A 21,769-nucleotide genomic window follows, 5' to 3' on the forward strand; every position below is an offset into this window, starting at 1 on the left:
CTCTGCCTTAGTGCTTTTTATGCTGCTGTTATGTGTGCCCCACCATCACTGCCCAGCTTCACAGATTCATCAGTTCATCACTTCATCATCAACCTCATCAGCAGAAGTCATCAGCCACCACCACCACCAGTGTCTGGACTCCATGAGGGGATTTATCTTTCTGCTGCTCAGGACTGATGTCCTTTGATTACAAATCTCCCTGTAGAGCCTAAGAGCCAAAGACTTTTGACAAGATTTAATTATCAGTATCGTATCATCTGTACAATAAACAATTATCTTTGCTTCATTCTTGAGTCTCTCCTGATTGAAATCCTACAGTACTATTGCTTCAGAGCAGAATTCAGAGGTACGTCTATACCACAATTCAGTGAAGAGAAGAGATCATTTAGGGCTGTGAAAGAATCTGTTTTACCAATCGGTGGCCTGCAATAAATAAATCTGCAGATACATGCAGGTCATCGAATAAAACTACATTAAAACATCCATTTGTTTGCCTTTCACATTTTTGTTTAGGTTTTATTCATAGAGAAAAAAAAATTAAAATGAAGTTTTAGTCTTGTTTTTGGTGGGAGAAAATGTCAATGAACATTTTTGTCATAGTTTTGCTGATGAAATAAACACGGATAGTGTCTTTTTCTTAGGAGCTTTAAAGTCAGCATCCACCATGTTAAGATATATAAGTCCCATATACAGTATGATTACTAATTAAAACAAGTGCATTATGAACTGTTACGCAGAAGAGAATGATAACAGAAGACTACTTACGGTTGGTTTGGAGAGGTTACCACTCGGTTTGCGAAATTAAACAGCAGGGTCTGGTTGTCCGCGGTTGTATTCACCTCTAGCCACATGCTTTTTATATTCTCCAAGGCGGAGTCCAAAATTTCATTATTGGTAAACCCCTCGATTAGGATCCATTTGCCCAAGATCTGCTCAGAGCAAAAAACTAGAATTTAACCTGACATGTTGTTTCATGCCCACATGTAATTAATAATGTGTATGAGGAAAAGGAAGAGATGCTGTCAGCTGAATTTACTTTACATTTTGGCAAACTTTCCTTTTAACACCTTAAATGTATTAATTTACTGTTAATTAAATATTACAGTGGGGCAATAGATTTTTGATAGTTATTGATCTGTACCTGATGAAGCTCGTTCACTGTCAGAGATTGGACCAGCTGACTGCAGCCATCTGTTGTTGGTGCTGCTGTACTTAGAGACAGCAGAGAGATAAGGACAGATGCAGAGAAGTGTAGCATAGACATGGTGGACAGCAGCAGGGAAACACTTCACCTCAGAAGCTCAGTGAAGAACTGGAACATCGAACATTTATATGGAGGCTGTTACAACAGGCAGCTTGAAATTCCAATACTGGATTTAAGAAATTGGGAAATTTGAATTGTGCAATCTTTTAGTGACACATAAACAAACGGTGACATGTGTATGTCACCCATCGCTTTGACATCACGAATCATTGTCAAAGGAGACCTAGCCAAGACAGGCAGCACACACACACACACACACACACACACACACACACACACACACACACACACACACACACAGAGAGAGAGAGAGAGAGATTGCACAACAACTAAATAACAACAGGAACACAACATGATTTCTAGTAAAGAGTGAATGTCTATTTAAACACAGTGACATATTTTAGATTTAAAAACATTCAGAAAGACTCATTTGTAAAAGGTTCACCCTATGATCCTGGATTTCAGTCCAATAAAAAGTTTTCTTTTAATCTACTGTGTGGATACTTTCCATTTTCCCCTTCATTGATTCATTCATTATATCCTGCCTAGGACAGAATGTGCACACAACTACCTTTCTGCAACCCATAGTATGTGTTCACATTTATTTTGAGTGATTATCTTGGCAGTATTGCATATTAATGACCTCATTTTTTTTATTGATAAGTGCTTTCAAAGAATCTCGTACAACTAAATGAATCATGTGTTTTGGAATGGGATTACAATCACAGTAAGCAGCGATGCCACCGTTACTTAGCTGTATCTGCTAAATATAAAGTATATCTAAATATTTCCAAAACATCAGCAAAATTTCATAATTATAAAATCAATGACTCTTGGTCTTTATTACAGATAGTACAGCTATTAACATTACCAGTAAATCTGCAAATAAACTATGATGAAGGGATTCATTTTGTGAAGTATTCAAATGTATTTTTTTCTTGGGCGATCACGTTTCTCATGGCCTTTGTCATGGTTGATGTAAGCAGATGTTACATACTGGCTTCTGAAACCACTCACTGCTGCCCCCTAGTGGGCAATATCAAGTTCATCATTGTTTTACATTGGATTTAAAAAAAGAGACTTCTTAATGAATTAAACTGTGTTCTTACAGGTGTCAGTGTTGCTGCTGTATTTCCTAAAACATTATGATGTATTGACATTATTTACCGGTGGTGATTTTTACTGCTTAACATTTCCAAATTATGTTGACAATAGAACTGAAACTTTTACTTGAATCAATCGCTTGCTCGACAGAAAAATTAATGGACGACTTTTTTGATGTTTGATTAAATGTTAATGTTAATTTTTCAAGCAAAACATGTCACATCAAACCAGCTTTTCTATTGTGATGATTTTTTGTTTTTCTTTGTCTTATCTGGTAATAAATTAAATATCTATGGTCAGACAAAACACATTTTGAACACATCCGTTTGGGCTTTTGGAAATTGTGATGAGCATTTTTCACTATTTTCTACCATTATATATCTTATAGAAAAAACGATAAATCAATGAAATGAGGAGATAATCTCCAGATTAATTTAGAATGACGAAAATTGTTTCTTGCACCCCAAATTGACAGCTTTTTGTTTTTCAGAGGACTCAGCAGTACAAGTACATGAGCAGCATCACTATGTTGGCCATTAAAAATAATGCTGTAAGGTACATGAAGGAAACACACAAACATTTGTTTTTTCTGAACTACAGTCTCATCACCTGTGTGAACTGTATTCTCCTCTTGGACTATTCTGTATCATATGTGGCAATATTTGCATTAGTCCAGTATGACCACACTGGGAGAGTAAGGTCATGTTTTCTAACCCTAGTGTAATGCAGAGGAGGGCGATGAAAAGGGCTGCACCTGGTTTGTATTAAACTTGTTCCCTGTTGTATATAGTAGCCTATAGATTTTATGTGTATGGATATAAATATAAACTATACGAGCGTACGAGTTTATACATGGACAATAGTATTTATTGATACAGCATATTTTCACTCAGCATCCCTGATGTAACAAACGTGAAACCCCGACGTACCCGTTACATCATGACCTTCATTTGCCCACTACGTGTAGCTGCCCTACTCTGTTCATAATCACAAAAAACGCAAAATAGTAAGAAATATATCTAATGTTTATATATTATAAAATAAAATAATCTTTTATAATATTTCACAGGTGTAAGACATATGTTAAATGAATTAAAGGTTATATAATGTTTTGTTAAGTGTTAAAAAGCGTTCAGGCACTAACTGTGCATCCTACTGTAGGCCCTCACGCGGTGCATGGTGCAACATGTGTTGGATGCTTCCAGAAACAGCGTCGCAGTTACTCTGTTGCAGCCCAAAGACACGCAGCTCCACCGGACCCGGTCTCAGCTCTGTCCCGGACACACTACCTGGAAGACCTGACATCTGTTAGATACTCTTCACTGCTCAACAGTTCAGTCCTGCTTGGACATTTTTTTATTACATTGAGTTAGCCTGTTAGCTTGTTAGCTAAGTCGTCAAAATGTTGAGTGTCGCCAGAAGCGTTTCAAGGACTCTCCCAACAAGAAGCTGCGCAAGAAACGTGTCCTCTCTTGTCAAGAAGGTGAGTTTCAAACACATGCAATTAACATTAAGTAATTACACACAAATACGTAAATGTTTGAGTAGAATCACGAGACAACCGGCCGGCTAGGTTAGCATGCTAACAGAGTTAGCTTGAGGCCAGACTACTCAGCTAATCGTGATTATTTAAATGTCACTTGACGCTATCATCGACGCTTTGTTGTTTAACTGATATAAATGCGCACATAGAGTGGTGTCACGCTAAATATCACTTTACTTATTCACTGTTGTTTAGTGTGAGTTCGCATTTACGCAGCTGGTGTGATTCGAGGTGTTTGAGGCTAAGCTATATATTGCATAAGACGTCTTACCGGTCACCTTTCTGGATACTGTGTGTGCTGCAGTGTGTTTAAATGAGAGCTGGATTCGTTTGTCATTTACTCCAAGTTTGAAGGCAGGATGTGTGTTGTGAGACAATTGATTCATCGTGTCCAGGGCTGTAACTTAGAGGATGAGTGGATGAGTGACCTTCAGTGAGCCGTCCCCACCCCCAACATGCTGCAACATTTCTCATGTTGTTTCAAAGTTGAATTCACATATTCACAGCGTATTACTCGTCGTTTTCTTCGTTGTGTTGCGTTTTAACATTAATTTATGATGATATGTTGCCGTACATGAGCTGGTAGACTGCTAATTTGACAGATGTCGCTCAACATCTTACTACCTCAAGATTTTAACAGTTCAAGTTCTATTCAGTCTTGTTGTCTTTTTTAATGTTACATTCTTTAGTGGTCAAAGTTTTTTCTTTTCTATTAAAATGTACTGCAGTACTACCTATCAGAAGTTTTGCAATAAGTTAATTGTTTTCCTTTGTTAACAAAGATTTTTGTTACATTTATGATGGAACTTGGTCATAAAACCGGGGGACACCTACTTGTCTTCATATTTTATCAGGGTATTGGCCAAAGGGAAACAGTATATGGTAACTGTGATGTAATCATTTTGTGATTTGTTCACAGGCATGCTGGAGTGGCTTCCAACCAGATGCTCTCAGAGCCCTGTCCAGGAGGGACTATGCGTGAGTATCAGCAAGAAAAATACTTGAAATGGCTTTAAGTGTAAAATTGCAGCTGTAGGAAGATTGTTATTGATCTTAAGTAAATGATAAAATATGAAAGTAAATTTACATCAGTGTAAATGTTTCATAAAATGAATTTAGAAACTGACTTGTAAGTGGAGTTTCTCCCAGAACTGTAGAGAAAATTATTAAAGCACAATATTAAGTCTAAAGTTAAGAAATGTCCTACAACATTGAAGTCCACATCTCTGTGGTTGACATTAAGAATATTCTGATAAGATTTTCATGACACACCTGTAACAATAAACATTTATGCGTTTCAGGTCAGAAGCCATCAAAGGTGCAGTCATTGGCATTGACCTGGGAACCACCAACTCATGTGTAGCAGTCATGGAGGGGAAACAAGCCAAGGTGATGATGAGCAGACGTGACTGTTAGAGATAATCCAGTATGTGTGTCAGGTTTAGTTCAGGCAGGACTCTAACAACTCAACTAACATACATGTGAGCTTTTCCTTCTCAATTATGTAAAAGGTGAACGTTAAATGTTGACCATAATGCACTTAAAGACAGAATCTGTCCCTCAGATGCAGCCGATTAATGGTCAAATCCTGTCACACACACACACAGCCGGGTTATACTAGAAAATAACTAGTTTGTATGATGTGGTGTTCAACTTCAGTAGGCAAAAGTGTTAATAACTTTCAACTATTTAACAAGCAGTCCAGTTTAACTATACTGGCACCTTTTTAATAAACTATTTTCTGTCTTGTAGTGTATATTTTAGATGCAAATGCATACTTGATAAAGACATTTCTGCAGCTATTGGTCACTTTGTAAAGTCCAGGAAGAGTGGCAGTTGATGGTGGCTTGTTTTGTAAATTCGGCTAAAGCATTGTGTGTCCAGTATTTTGTTTTTACTGAAAGATTCCTTTCAGTAAAAACAACTACTGAGGTTCCTTGTTTTGTTTTTTTTTTTCTTGAGGCATACAGTTTGTAAAAGGTGTTTCACCAGACTACAAGCCTGTTGTTGTTTTCAGACAACAGTTAAGACCTCTGGCAGTTAGCGCCTCAAGCATTTAATGAGTGCAAACAACAATTTGTGCCTTTTTAGAAGTAGATGTGTGTTTTTGGCTGGACCAGCCATGCACCAGCCCTATTACCTCGAATGTCTGTCACTGACTGACTGAGTGATGAAGTTACACAATTGGTCAGCTGGCCCAGTGTTGGGGTTTCCCCATTGGCTGTTGCTCTTGCAAAATGAATCGGCGCAAACAGTTTCTATTACATCCTCAGTCGTGATGGATCCATTTAAACAGCCTGCACAGCAGCTAGCAGCTATTTAGCATGGCTAGCATTGGTAGCATAGCTGTGCTGTGTGTAGCTCATAGACTGTATAAAAATAAAGAGTATCCGCCGTGTTTCTGGTTTAAGAGCACTGTGCTGGGCAGGTGACAGGTGTGATTACAGTGTTTGTGTGCTGTGAAAGACGTCACAGCACAGATATAGTCACACAGGTGATAGACTGTTAGCCTAGCATGCTAATCCTACATAAACATATGGATGAGACCATATGTTTACATACATCCGCAGATAGAAACAGATGAAAGCAGGGGGTGTTAACAGATAATTTGAATAGTTATGATTTAAAATGAGTTCTCTTGCAAATGAAACATCCCAAGATATGTGTGGAAAGTATTGTTCTTGCAACTGCATTTATAACCTTTTTTTTTTTTTTAATCAAACGTTGCTTAACCATGTCATGTGACAGTACAATTTAACAGTAAACTTTAACAACAAATACTGCTGGAAAAATTGCAGATGAATATTAAATCCAGGAATTCACATTATAGACACTACCAGTGACTATCACTGCAACTAAGCCATATACTTGGTTTTGACCCAGTCTTGTTTCACCACTGATCTCTTGGGTCTTGGATATAAATGGTTATCCATATGGTTATGGTCATCCTATTCACTCTCTGCTGCCTCACAATGGTCTTTAAGGGTTTTCCCTACTAATGCATATATTAGTTAACAGTGTAACAAAACATTGTGGCCTGATGTTAAGTGACACAAAATCATGACGTCAGGTTTTGATGAGCTGAAAAATGGCTTGTGATATCAATAGCTATATGAGTGGAGGAGCGCGCAGCAGCTGTTTTTCAAAGTTGTAAAAGATGTAAAAAGGGAGCTAGAGAGATGAGTTAAAACCATGACAACTTTCTCACCTCTATGGAGAGGGTTTCTGAAGTTATTTGACTGTCTGACAAGCACGTCTGACAGAGTATACTGGCCACTTAATACTGTCAAAAATCAGGTGCCATAACTGGAGAATTTTAGTCCAACCAAGCTCTGCCATTATCTTTATTATCATGAGGACATTCTGAGGCATTTTCAGTTATTTTCATGGAATTTAGGTTTTATTTATTTAATGATGTAAGAGTCTATTATTTGCATTGCAAAACTCCTCTGCAGACAAAGAGTAGTAATCTGATAGTCAACTTGGAGTGAACAAGGCAGTACATCAGAGTAGATGAACGCTGATGCCTGATGTCAGTCTGAAGTTTCATGAAGCAACTAAAGGATTTTGTCTTTTCTTCCCAGGTGTTGGAGAACGCAGAGGGAGCCAGGACGACTCCGTCAGTCATCGCCTTCACAGCAGATGGAGAGCGTCTGGTGGGCATGCCCGCTAAACGCCAGGCTGTCACCAACCCTCAGAACACACTGTATGCCACCAAGAGACTGATAGGACGCCGCTTTGACGACCCAGAAGTCCAGAAAGACCTGTGAGTGCATCTTTGCTGAGTTAGGGTTATATAATAGACTTTTAACTCCAATAGATGTTAATTTTGTTTCTTTTTCACTAACAGGAAGAATGTGCCCTACAAGATTGTACGTGCATCTAATGGTGATGCTTGGGTGGAGGCTCATGGGAAAATGTATTCCCCCAGTCAGGCTGGAGCCTTCGTTCTGATGAAGATGAAGGAGACTGCAGGTATGACTGCATCTGCACTGGATAGAAACTGTCTAAACGATCCACATGTCAGCATTGGTTTTGGTAATGATTTGGTGTTTGTGTTGCAGAGAGCTACCTGGGAACCAAAGTGAAGAACGCTGTGGTCACAGTTCCAGCCTACTTCAATGACTCTCAGAGACAGGTACACACACACACACACACACACACACACACACACACACACACACACACACACACACACAGTAATCAGTCTGACTGACAACTCAGTGGAAATATTTAGCACTTAAAAGTAAGATGAGGTGTTTCAGGCAGAGAAGCTCTAAGGTGTCATGATAGGTGTCACCATGAGCATGGTTTTGTTTTGTGCTTTGGGAATAATATTTTATTAAATATTCAACCTCAGGAGTTTTTAAACAGGAGATAAGCTTTCTGTGCATCTCCCAATTGTAGTAAATCACCTGTTGAAAGATTGTTCCTCTGGGAAGGATGCTTGAGAAAGTGTTTGTAAAAGACATTGTTAGTAGAGAGCGTTGTCTTCCCAGAGGAACACCTTTGATTCAACTGAAATTGGCGTTGTGCAGAAAGAGGATAGCAAAACAGCGGTGGGGGCGGCTACCACGGCCTAGTGTCTCCTAAGGACATCTACCAGAACACGTTGTGTGATAATTACTGGTGCTGGTTTGGCGAGAAGGTAGTGTAGGTGGAAGCCTGGGATGTTTGTTGGAAAAGAGTGTGAGAGTTAGCAGATGGTCACCTCTGATCAGTAAATGTTTGATTTTGTGATGCTTGTGCCTTTCCCAGTAATGTGGACAAAACACTGTATGGCCAATACCTCACAACATTCCCAAATGTATGATGTATCTCTGTGATTTCAGGCAACGAAAGATGCTGGTCAGATTTCTGGTTTGAACGTCCTGCGTGTGATCAACGAGCCAACAGCCGCCGCCCTGGCCTATGGCCTGGACAAAACCCAGGATAAGATGTGAGTAGAGACGCCAGCAGCATCAGTAATTACTGAAACATGGAAATGAAGAAAGGAACAATTAGACAACATAATAACTGGTTTGGTTTGTAACTAAACTGACTTCTGTGTGTCTCCAGTATCGCTGTGTATGATCTGGGTGGAGGTACGTTTGATATCTCAGTCCTGGAGATCCAGAAGGGAGTTTTTGAGGTGAAGTCCACCAACGGCGACACCTTCCTGGGAGGAGAGGACTTCGACCAGCACCTCCTCCAACACATTGTCAAGGAGTTTAAGAGAGAGGTAGATCACTTAAGTCTCAGTCTTTTTAGATGAGCTTCTCATTCGTATTTCAGTCCATGTTTTAAGGTTTTCATGTGTGTGTGTTTTGTCTTGTCTCCCCAGTCTGGTGTGGATCTGACTAAAGACAACATGGCTCTCCAGAGAGTCAGAGAGGCTGCTGAGAAGGCCAAGTGTGAGCTGTCCTCTTCACTGCAGGTACACACACCTTTTAATCCTCATTGATGCTATGACTTTGTGCAAGTCAGCATATACATATAAGACCAGTTCAGACTTGGTCTGTATACTCCTTCACTGTCACATAAATGAGATTATGTTTAGCCTTGAAGCCACAGCCCCCAGCTCTCAGTCAGCTGCCCAGACGGTGTGTGTGTCTGGCTCAGTGTTACAGTGCTGGTAGAGGAAGTTCCTGCGTTGTGCTTCACTGCAGCAGGTTCTGTTTTAGAGTCTGCTGCTGCTGAGCTCTCGCAGGACTGGGCCCAGTGAGAGTGGACTGTCCTGATACTAACAGCAGGGCAGGCCTAGTACAGGGCCATACAGCATTTTTAAACTTTTTGTAATGGCACTACACCAGTATCTGTAGTGAGCTTATATTGTTGTGGTTTGACGATGTAGAGGCTGATATTTTGTGTTGTTATTCATGAAAGGAAGTAAGGACTGGTTGATGGATTGATTGTTTCTGCTAGAATTTCAATTACTATTGGAAAATGGAAGACTTGTAACAAGACTGGTGTTCATGCATATTTATGCTATACAGCATATATACAATGCTGTATATACAGCATGGGACTCAAAATGTCAAATGATCATCAGTTGAGATTTGGCTCTTTCCATAAATTTAAACCTGTAGTGTGAAACTTTACATATAAATGAACATCTACTACATTCTAGCCTTTACCAAACGACTTCACACAATGCTGATGAAGCCTATCACCACCAGATAAATCTCTGTATTTCACAGTATACTGCAGTTTTTAAATCTGGTGTCAGGTTTGACACCTGAGCTGAGCTGGCTAACTTCTGCTGCTAACGTGAAGGGGGATAAACAAAAATAATAAAAATAAATGAATCATACGGCTCTTCTAGACTTTCCAAATGTTATTGGACCAAATGGATCAAATTTTGATAATGAAACGAGCCATTTCGTGGGGGTTGTGTGACGCTCAAAACAATGTATCCACTGTTTTAACAGCCACAACAGTAGCGACGGAGCAGGCTACGATGAAGCCTCTATGACATAAGCATGACAACAGTGTTTTTGTAATTACACTCACTGCCAGAGGGGGGAGACAAAAATCCTGCAGTCCAGCTTTAAAGTGTAGTAGTGATAAGCTTTACAATAATATATCTGAGGTACTTTACATTGATTGACAGTTACAAAAGACTTCCTGCGAATGACTGTTTATAATCATTTTTCAATAATAATGATTTAGTAATCTGACACTGTACTGATCCATCACTAAGCTTATTAATTGACCACTGTTAATGATCCTTTATCGCTGCCATCGTTGATAATGTCAAACACGCCATTCCAGGTGGTTTGATGTTGTGATGTTATAGACGCTGTGTCTGATGTTTGGCCTCTTTTCTCAGACTGACATCAACCTTCCCTACCTGACCATGGACGCCTCCGGTCCCAAACATCTCAACATGAAGCTGACTCGCTCTCAGTTTGAAGGCATCGTGTCCGACCTGATCCGCCGCACCGTGGCTCCCTGTCAGAAGGCCATGCAGGACGCAGAGGTGTCCAAGGGAGACATCGGAGAGGTGCTGCTGGTCGGAGGCATGTCTCGCATGCCCAAGGTACACAACACACACTATCACCCCTGAGCCCACAGGTCCTACCAGAGAGTATTAGTCTACTTTATTTGACATTGCGAGGAGGAGGACATTAAAACACACAACTTAAAAAAAATGTCAACGATGTGCTGTCTTTGTAGCATACTGGTTAGATGTGTGTGTTGCATGTCAAACCTCTCTTAACCCTTTTTTCCTATCATGTCAAATATGCTTTATTGGCATGATTGTTAAAGTTACATTACTGCCAAAGCTAAATTACATTTTATTGAATAGTTATGTTTTACACTCTTGCTGCACTTTCAGCTGTTATGTAAAGGCAAAAAAAATAAACTTAACCACCGCTGCCACCAGACCAACATAATACCTAAGACGAGAGACATAGTCACAAGGTTTTCTGACAGCAATTAAGTCACAACAGATCAACCTTGCCTTGAAAATCCTGCTCATTTCAAATCACTGCAGAATAGGATCTGATCCAGACAGTACGGTGAAGAGTGACATCTGCTGGACAAATGTGACACTACAAGTAATGTGGATTATACTTTTATGGAAGATTTAATAAACAGTGTTGAGCTCTGTTAGGCAGTGAGAAAAATACCCATTACTAAACTCTTGTCTTCAGCAGCATTGCTTTGGATTTTGAATTCCATCATTTGCCTGAAAGCATGTGTACACTTACTAGCACTACCCTAAAGAAATTTACTTGTATATAAAATGGAAACAGCAGATTGTTCAAGCTTAGTCTTATATCATCCAGTGTGTTTCTCCATATTTCTTTTGATCTTTTCTGTTTTCCATTTCTACTATCTGTGTATTACTGCTGTGCACAAAAAAATCCCAGAGAGCATCAGCAGACTGTAGTCAGTTCTGGTTCTTGCTCTGCTGGCCCTCACATACTGTACATGAGTTCAGTTCAAATATGGTTACGCTAACACTCAGTGTCTGTCTCTCTGTAGGTTCAACAGACTGTTCAGGACCTGTTTGGTCGGGCTCCCAGTAAGTCTGTAAACCCTGATGAGGCTGTTGCCATAGGAGCAGCCATCCAGGGTGGCGTGTTGGCTGGTGATGTCACTGACGTGCTGCTGTTGGATGTGACACCACTGTCGCTGGGTATCGAGACCCTGGGCGGAGTCTTCACCAAACTCATCAACAGGAACACCACAATCCCCACCAAGAAGAGCCAGGTACTTACACAAACACTGCAGGGAAACAAATATATATTCCCTTTTAGTAAGGACTGTTTAGCTATTTGCTTCCTTCTGTTGGCTTAATCATCAAAAATGGCTTGTAAGGTTAAAAATGTCAGCATAAACATGTTCTGAAGTACCTCTGTCTGCTCCTCTCAGGTGTTCTCCACAGCAGCCGATGGACAGACTCAGGTAGAGATCAAGGTGTGTCAGGGAGAGAGAGAGATGGCAGCAGACAACAAGGTGCTGGGTCAGTTCACTCTGGTGGGAATCCCCCCCGCTCCTCGCGGTGTCCCTCAGATCGAGGTCACCTTCGACATTGATGCCAACGGCATCGTCCACGTCTCCGCCAAGGACAAGGGCACAGGCCGTGAACAGCAGAGTGAGTGTCTGCCTTCTATATGTAGAGGTTAAACTAACCATCACACACAAGTCTGGACAATACATTTTTAAATGGTTGTTGAGACTTTCAGAAATGATTTCTTTCTGCTAGTATTTAGAATTTTTAAATGCATATCTTATCACATCACTTAGTTTAGCATTCATTCTAGATTTTGCAGTCTTCAGGGAGAATGAAAGACTACTATATGATCAATTACATATGTAGCTGTAATCACCCAAGACCAAGAGTTCCAGTACTTTTTTCTTTTTTAGAATAGTCAATAGTCTTTACTCAAGCAAAATGTTGCTCAATAAACAGTGAATATTTGACTTGAATGAAAAGGTTTATGAATGAAATGGGTTTTAGAGCTGTGTTGATGTGCCTCAGCTGACTGTGTTCTGACTTCCTTTTGATTTTCATTCGTTTTAATTAGCAGATAAAAATGTGAAATTGCTGCTTGTTGAGTGTCTAAACATCCTCTCTGCACTGTCCTCAGTTGTCATCCAGTCATCAGGAGGTCTCAGCAAAGACGACATTGAGAACATGATCAAGAACGCTGAGAAGTACGCAGAGGAGGACAGGAGGAGAAAGGTAAAGGCTTCAAATAGTGAAGTAGATTAACATTGAAATAATCAATGTAGTTCAAATATGTTCTAAATGTAGGGACAAATAACTTCCACTTGAAATAAGCCTTTGTTGAAGCACAGTATGTGTAATTTTTTTCATTAATGCAAACCCACACTGGTCTCTTTCTAACCATGTTTCACTGTGTTTACTAGGACCGTGTGGAGGCCGTCAACACGGCTGAGGGCATCATCCATGACACAGAATCTAAGATGGAGGAGTTCAAGGACCAGCTTCCTGCTGATGAGGTACAGCTGCACACTTTTTAGTTTACTCACATGAAGTTTATGTCAGTTTGGTTTGTATGGCAAACTGATCACTCGACACTAGCTCAGTCAGCTGCTTTAAGCTGAGGAAGCGCACGTTTTGCTTTCGTCATTATGTACAGTGTAAAATATCAGAAGCAGCATTCATCCTTTAGCAGTGGAGCTGCACCGCTGTAGGGAAACGCTGTAATCAAAGTTAATTTTCTTAAACAAAGGAGTAAGAATGGAGCAGAAAGCTGAAAAACACAATTTGATGGTAGACACTGAATATTCCCCTTGCATTCCACCAAGAATATCAAATGTCAGACTGCAATATCTGCTTCTTTGTGTATTATGTTGGTTGTATAGCAGTGATTTTGTGGTCAAAAAATCTGCCTAAAGATATAAAATAAAATCTGTTACCCAGTTTGTCAGCTGTCCTGAAAACTTCAAACCTTTCTTTGTAGTTACTTCTCTCTGCCTTTGTAGGGCAGAGTAGATGTTTCCAGTAGTATTACATCCTGCTATGTTAAGTGAAAGTAGCTGTTGATCTGGTCTGTGTGTGGTAACTTCTACCCAGCTGTCAAGATATCTGACATGTCAGGGATGCAGGAGTCTGCTGTATATGAATGACGGAGGGCAGGTTCATGATAGATATGAAGATGATGGTTTGGATCCTACAGACTTAGCTGTTAATTTATGATTTCATATATTTTCACACAGATCTGTATTTACACCACTTAGTTCCACTCAAAGTATAAACGACATGATGACAAAAACGCTGTTCTTCAGTCTGAACATACGATGCAGCGTCATTGACTCATGTTTCCTCTACTCGCAGTGCACCAAGCTGAAGGAGGAGATCACAAAGGTCAAGGATCTTCTGGCCAACAAAGACTCAGAAACAGGAGAGAACATCAAACAGGCGGCTGGCAACCTGCAGCAGGCATCACTCAAACTCTTTGAAATGGCCTACAAGAAGGTAAGAAGAACATTAAGTCTGAGTCATACAACAAACTATGAAGGTCATGGTTGATATCTTGGACAATGTGTCTCACTCCATTGATAGTAAAAGGTAGTGTGTGTGTGTGTGTGTGTGTGTGTGTGTGTGTGTGTGTCAAAATGAAAATTCATGTTTAGAAGCTGTGTTGCTTCTTCTCTGAGTAGTTCATACACCATCTGTTCTTGCTTTAATACCATTTCTAATAGAACAGCACTCATCTAACCTGGCAGGACTGAAGTGGTGATTCATAATTAAATTGTAACATAGATAACAATGAGATGATGATGATGATGATGAAAACAGGATTAAATCATCTCTAATGGAGTGTAGTTGTTGAGCGTGTACAGCAAGAGATGGTGAACACTAACAATAGAGCAAATGAAAGGTTCTGGCATTAAACATTAGATAATTACAAGGTTAGAAAACAAATGAAAAGCCATTATAATATGAAATTGACTCCTATATTAATCTTTAGTTTGAAGTAGGATTGGATCCTAACTGTGCTATTTGCCTCAAATACAATGCAGATTAATTAGTTGCTTATTTCAAAATGAAGGATCAAAGTGTGCTTCAAGTGGCTTTTTTATCCTGCAAGGGATTCAGATCTGGCACGATAATCTTCACAGTTGAAGATGTTGATGTATGGCTAAAAAAATTCAGATCAACGATTACTTCCTCGACCCATCGTTTCTAGGACTGTCTAAAATACCTTTTTTGGACTTTGAAGCTTCAGCAGTAAGTAGACTCAGAGCTTCCTGTTAAAACCCCTGTTAACGTGAATGCAGAATACTTTAGTCATGTGGTCGCATTTGTGTGAGTGCATCTTAATGAGGAGGCGGTCTGATAGGAGTGAAGGGTGATGAGAGGGAAGAGGAGAGATGTTAACATTAATATCATTATTTTGTCCTGTCCAAATATTTGGACATGTGGTATTTTGATGCATGGAAACTTCTCAGCCGAGGGGGGAGAGGGGGAGTCACAGTGCAGGTGCCTCCTCCTCCTCCTCGCTGGCTGTCTCGGTGTCGTTCATGCTACCAGTGTTTTGTTGGTCTGCATCCAGCTCCTGCTGAAGCTGGAAACAATGTATTGTATATAATTTGGAGGGATTTCCTATTTTTTTTATTATTAATATTTTTATGCTTATTTCACAATTGATATGATATTTAACAATGATGAATTGGATACATTATTGTTAAATATTAGATCCACAATAAAAAGATGAGAGGAAAAAAGAAAATCCTTTGTAAATTATACACCATTAAATAATTGTTCTCAGCTTCAATCTGAAAACATTTATCATGTACATGACATACCTCTAACTCACTGCTTCCATCCTGCAGATGGCAGCAGAGCGGGACAGCAGCAGCGGCGGCAGCAGCAGCAGCTCGGGCTCATCAGAGGGGGAGAAGAAGGAAGGCCAGCAGTAGATCTTTGCACTTGGTTGTCGGGGGTTCCCATGACAACGGAGGACTGTCGGGCTCGGGGTGGACTGGGGGGGGGCAGTCACGAGTGACAAGCTGAATCTTAGTCATTCTCATCATATTATATTATTCTACTGTGTTTTGGCAGTAAAATACTCTAGTGAAACGATAAATGTCAGTGTATGCTCCTCCAAGTCCTATGATATCCTGTCTGTTTGTAATTTAATTATCTCCCAAACAATGTCATGTATGTTTATTTTTACAAAGCTGTTGATTTACATTCTGAGGTAGTAAAACGTATTTTTTTGTGTAAGACATCATGTAGATTTCATCTTTTGTTCATCTTGTTTATGTCTCCAGCTTTGGTACAGAGGACAGCCCTGCTTTACTCTGTCTACATAAGATAATAGTGTACAGTGCTCTGTGTGAGTTTATAGATATCTTATTTTAATAGTGCGCTCATAACAACTCTGAGGTGGGAAGCTACTGTACCGGAATATTTGAAATGACTTAACTTTTCATGTCAGGAACTTGCCACTGCCTGGTTGTGTTGAGTGCACTCTAAAGGCTTTTGCAAACTAATGAAGAACTGCAGTAACGCGGTTGTTTTCATTTCATCATTTTATTCTTGAAATCTGTAAAAATGCATCTACTGAGAGGGATTGTGATCCTAGTGGTTCATTTCCTCTCGTGTCCCCTGACATTTGTTGAGGGATTGTTAAAACGAGTGCAGCTGGAGTAAATTCTCACACTGCCTAATGTGGGAGGACAGAATAAATGTCTGTCTGTGCGAAGATGAGAGCAAGCTTTCCTTAAATGATGTGATATTTGCTATATAAGAATGTAAGATCTGTGAGAAACTCTTTTCTTTTAGTTCTTTTATGTCCTCTTCTGGAGCATTCTGTAAAATACATGTCTTGAAGGTATCACTGACTTTGAGTTGAACTAGAAATGAGTCAGGTGAATCTGGATGTTAAAATTGCACAATAAAGGATGAGGCCTTAGTTTACTCCATGCTAACCGACACAGAACAGAAGGAAGAGTTGGGATGTGAGGAACCACCGCAAGATCCGTGGAAATATGAGCCCAGCCGTGTCATTCCCCTCCAACAGGAAGTTTTGTTGCTGCCATAAACTGCTCTGTGTAATGTGATAGTTGCTGCATGCCTGCCAGATAGTGATCCAGGTCGCTCTATGTATAAAGGGAGCAAAGAGGCAGGCAGGAGGCAACTTATGGAACTGAAATGGGGGGGAGGGGTGGGGGGTTCTGTTATTTAGGGGTGTGATTATATTAATGGAGTGGAAATTTAGGGTCACCATAACTGTTGCTGTCTTTTCTAATAAAAATCTGAAATGGGATCATGTGTGTTGATGTAGCTTTTCATTCATTCATTCCATTTATGAGAGCAGTCCAGAGAGAAGTTGGAGATGTAGCTTTCACCACGATTAGGCAGCTTCAACACAATAAGATTTGAGCTAAATGAGTAATTGAGTCCCAAGTTGCAGACACAGCTACCTAAGGCAATTGGTGCCTACACACCTGTGCAACCTCTGCCTACCTTGTTTTTGGCTCTAATCTATCATACAAACAACCAGCAGAGGGAAGCAGAGCTTTATCTTCCAGCCTCAGTGGAGTCGTCTTTAAAGTGCAGAGATTTCCTACAACTGAATCACTGAAGCATCTGACAGTGTTTTATCTCATAACAATGCATATTTCTGTCACACAATATGTTCTGACTTCACTACATTGTCTTTTGCTCTCAGCCCTAAGCCCACTGGTCCCTACTGAAGAAGTAAATCTTAAAGGTGCAGTGCGTGGAATTTAGTGGCATCTAGCAGAATGGACTTAGCAGAAATGCAGCCACTGTAGGTTCTCCTCTACATGCTTCGAAGGGGAGGGGTATTGACTCGGTTGCAATCTGCAAGCTCACTGCTAGATGGCATTAAATCCTCCACACCGGTCCTTTAAATAACAACACCCAAATATTTAGTTTCATTTTTTAAAAATTATCAGTCATTTCCTAAAACAGCTGGGCACTGTAGTTTTTATCAAGCATTACTCAAACAGGAGGAAATAGTGCATTTGTTGGGGATTATTTTCAGCTGCAGATTAATAGACATTTGGTCCTTTAACTACAGTGTGTGTACATGGTAATGAAGGAACATGTTACCCAGGGCAACAGTGTGGCTCACTGATGTGTTTCCGATGGATCAATTGATTGTTGGTATTTGCCTGCACATGAGATTTGGTGACAACAAGAAAAATACACAATATCGCCACAATGATCCTTTTAGCACATGCACATCTCTTACCTTGTAGAAATGCAGCTTACTGAATTGGGTTTAATGAACATGTAAAAAAAGATAAAGAGGTACAGCAGCTATCATTTCATCAGGCTTACAGTAAGCTGAATTCCTCATTACAGAGCTTTTACTTTGTGTGCTGACAATGACTACTAGCTGCTAAATCATATTTCTCTTGCTCTACTTGTAGTAAGTAGACCTGCAAGACAACATATGCTACATCTGTAAATGGCAAAAATGTAACTGTATGTTCTCTTGAGTGACAAGACAGTTTAGAAGCATTGCATTATGAAATGTGATCGTCTCACTGCTGACATGACATGTCACCTTTAACTGCAGTCAGCCACACTCAGGCAGACAGGAAGGTGGATCCTGAGGACAGACAGCAACTTCACTTCACCTCAGATCTCTTCCACATGTTCCACTGAACAATGCTGTCAGAGCCACAGGACTCAATTTAAACTGTGCATGAATAACTGTGGGAGGGACTGTGCCCAACAGCACAAAGGCTTGTGATGCACCATTGCAAAGTCAATGGTTGATCCTCCACTTAGGCCAGGGCTTACCAACTGCCCCCCCCTCCACAGCACAAAAACAACTTGCACATCACAAGCCAAGTCATACACAGGGCTCAAACACTGCAACCACTTCTTCCTTTCCCTTTCATGGGGAGGAAGATAAAAGCTGCACAGTCTTTGACTTGAATGAACTCTGAAGTCTTCGCCTGAGTGTAGTGCTCTTATATCAGCAGATGGGTCACACAGATCCCTCCCTCTGTTAGTCAAAGTCAAAGCAAGCAGCAGTGCTGTCTTCATTGACAATGGCTCAAAACAGACCAGCAAATGGGCTTGAATGGCTCCTTAAAAGAGCCATATGAGCAGAAGGCAGTTCCCACAGATGGACAGAGGAACACATCAATGCACATTTTCTTATTACAAAAAAACACTTTTCCCAAGCCTTTCTCTAATCCCTCATGACAACAGAAGATCACCTATGCATAAAGACATCCAAATGTTGCACAAATTTTAACAAATTTTTCAGAATATCAGTAAAAGGTGGGGCTATTTTTCAATTAACCATTTCAGAAGGAGTGGGTGCATCAATATGATGTTATTAAAAGATCGCTCATCAAACCTCAAACAGTGAAAAAAACATGATGGAAACATGACATTTCTGTTTGTTTCATGTATTAATTCGGGGAACATTACATTCTCCACATCGCTCCACACAGATCTGATGTTTTCGTCTCTTCAGTAGAGCAGAAACTTAAAGGACCAGTGTGTGAGATTTTAAGTGTAAGACTTATTGCCAACTGGGCTACAAACAGCTGAGTTAGCTGAAAGATTCTCCTGTCTCACCCTCACACCGGGCAGTAGGGGCGTCACAGCAGACAGAGTCCAAGATATCAGTGCAAGTGGAGTCAAAAAAGGTGCTAAGTTCCTCAGCACTGAAATCACAACAGCCATCCAGGGTATTAAGCAACAGAAAACTGCAACATAGTTAGAGGGTTAATCACATGTAGGCAACGTGCGGGATCAGATGTTGTAACCATAGAACAAGAGACAGTAGCAGTAAATAAGGCAGATGATCCGATATACACGTGTCACAAATTTCACTGATACATACACGTAAACCATGAGACAGCACAAGATCCAGTGTGTTTGGTTTAAGTAATTAAATAAGGCGATTCATGTTATGCGACTTGGGTAGGCTCCTGTAGTTGGCCTCTGTGTTTTCCTCCAGAGTTACTGTACGGCATCAATGTTAGCAGAGAGTTAGCTGTAAGCTAAGTGCCAATAAAACATTGTGACTCAGCATTAAAGGTGGAATCAGCAATTCTGGAGACACACTATTTATCAAATTCAGTGAATATCTCCTCAAGGCCTGCTAGTTGTCCATTCTGTGTGTGCGCTGAAAACAATCCAGTGTTCATACACAGTACTGACACTGCAAATAGGAAACAAACAAAGTGGCTCGGACCAAAAATCAGTAAATACAAACACTGCTCGGTTAAATAGTCTGTCTGCAAAGAGAAATGATAACTCAGTCATTGTGAATAGAAGGAGAACAGTACATGTGTTGTATCTGAGAGCTGAGGAGAGGCTCCAAGCAGTAAGCAGTGTTTGTTCAATCAATGATCTATAGGCTATATTTGTTTATGAATCAATCAATAAATACCACTATGTCGACAGAATTAATCACTATGTGCTATGTTGACAGAATAAATCAATACATTCAATATTTACATACTACTGCTACTGCTAGTCTATAATTATTGAATCAATATAAATCTTTATATTGGCAGAGTTAATTACTTTACACGGTATGTTAAAAGACATATAATCACTACATTTAAAGAATTCATGGGATTCTTTAACGTTACTGCATTGGTAGAGTTATTTGATGTTATTATTTCAATATATCATTGAAAAATTAATTTTAAACAGCAACATGTATTTGCCGTGATAGCTGGTAGTTCTGTGGTCTTTTTTCCTGACAGCGGAGGTAAAGTTTTGTGCGTTTTGTTTAATTTTGCTGGCGTTTCCTGTCCTGACAATGGATCTGCACTGGGAGCGGCACCAGAACCGTCCCCACAGAGGAGCCCTGAAAGCAGACTGTGTTGGAATCTTGGGGTAGCTCTAATTGTCCAGGCGCCTGACTATAGGTGTCCCCCCTCTGATGTTTCCAGCCCAAGCGTGCAGTGAACCCAGCTGTTGACATAAGGCCCAAAAGGGTCTTGACAGTAACAGTGTTAATGCAACAGATAATTTAACATATCGTTACCAGTGCTCTGGCTGCCTAAACTGCAGTAGTCCTGAGTATCAGATCAAATCAGATGCTCAAAAGTATTTAGTATTTTGTGATTTCAAACCTAGTACCACTGGCTTGAAATAAAACCCCCGTGTTGCTGTCTACAGCGATAGGAAAACCAGTGACCTTTCCATAAATTAGGTACTTTAAGTGATTTAGGTGACGTCTAAATACAAAAGTTGCACCATAGTTCCACACCAAAGGTCAAATGTACCTTCCCTCACACATTACCTGGGAAAAGACTAGTGTCTCTCTGCATTAGAAAGCTTTCTCAGGACCAGCTGTTATCACAGTGTGCATCTCATTACATTCATTTTAAAATTCAAATCATTATGGCCTAGCTCATGAGGACATAAGACATTGTGTGAGTTATAATAAATGTACTTCAGCTGCAGTTTTGAGCTGGCTTGAATTTTCCTGAATTCAATGCATTGTATATCCCATAGTCTAATATAGGGGGTAGAAAAAGCCCAAAGTAATGCTAAATAATGATAAATGTAACAAACTAAAATTAAGATATTTTTATTTCATTTATGATGATAAATGAAGCTCATAGGTTATATGTCTTCATATCTTGTATATGTACGAACTAACTTTGTACCATGATGGCAGTAAAGCTTTGTGTTGCTTTGCTGCCATACCAATCTGCTAAAACACTGCCTTTTTAACCCGCGATCATCTGTGATTGACACCCAGGGTGTGTTATTTAGTTGTTTTCATTTCAGTAGGAGTCAGACAGTTTGAGTTTTATAATTCATCAAGTCAGTCTGGCAGGAAAATATGTCAGATTTGATACAGCTGACATGATATTCCAACAGAGATGTTTTAGATTTAGTTTGATGCTCTGTTAATCTAAAAATATGT

At 40.0% G+C, this 21,769-nt stretch overlaps 1 protein-coding gene and 1 non-coding gene across 2 annotated transcripts; both read left to right on the forward strand.

The window, feature by feature from the left end:
- The first annotated feature begins 3,533 nt into the window (after positions 1-3,533).
- Positions 3,534-16,585, forward strand: hspa9 (heat shock protein 9). The gene is made up of 16 exons (XM_044363018.1): positions 3,534-3,851; positions 4,831-4,889; positions 5,213-5,300; positions 7,496-7,677; positions 7,762-7,886; positions 7,976-8,049; positions 8,744-8,850; positions 8,970-9,132; positions 9,235-9,327; positions 10,723-10,932; positions 11,886-12,113; positions 12,276-12,498; positions 12,995-13,089; positions 13,278-13,370; positions 14,209-14,349; positions 15,711-16,585. Exons 1-16 carry the CDS (start codon positions 3,771-3,773, stop codon positions 15,795-15,797), a joined length of 2,049 nt encoding a protein of 682 aa, XP_044218953.1. The 5' UTR covers positions 3,534-3,770; the 3' UTR covers positions 15,798-16,585.
- On the forward strand, positions 9,467-9,670 carry LOC122991460. The gene has a single exon (XR_006405857.1). It is a non-coding gene; the product is annotated as a small nucleolar RNA SNORA74 (small nucleolar RNA).
- Positions 16,586-21,769: the final 5,184 nt, after the last annotated feature.

Source organism: Thunnus albacares, chromosome 10 (genome assembly GCF_914725855.1).
Source record: "Thunnus albacares chromosome 10, fThuAlb1.1, whole genome shotgun sequence".
In the NCBI taxonomy this organism is placed as follows: Eukaryota; Metazoa; Chordata; class Actinopteri; order Scombriformes; family Scombridae; genus Thunnus; species Thunnus albacares.

Bases quoted from the DNA above. Each gene is read 5' to 3' on its own strand.
- hspa9 (XM_044363018.1), top strand. From the start codon at position 3,771: ATGTTGAGTGTCGCCAGAAGCGTTTCAAGGACTCTCCCAACAAGAAGC. The intron at 3,852-4,830 runs GTGAGTTTCAAA...ATTTGTTCACAG, and splicing joins TGTCCTCTCTTGTCAAGAAG to GCATGCTGGAGTGGCTTCCA. The intron at 8,050-8,743 runs GTACACACACAC...CTGTGATTTCAG, and splicing joins TCAATGACTCTCAGAGACAG to GCAACGAAAGATGCTGGTCA.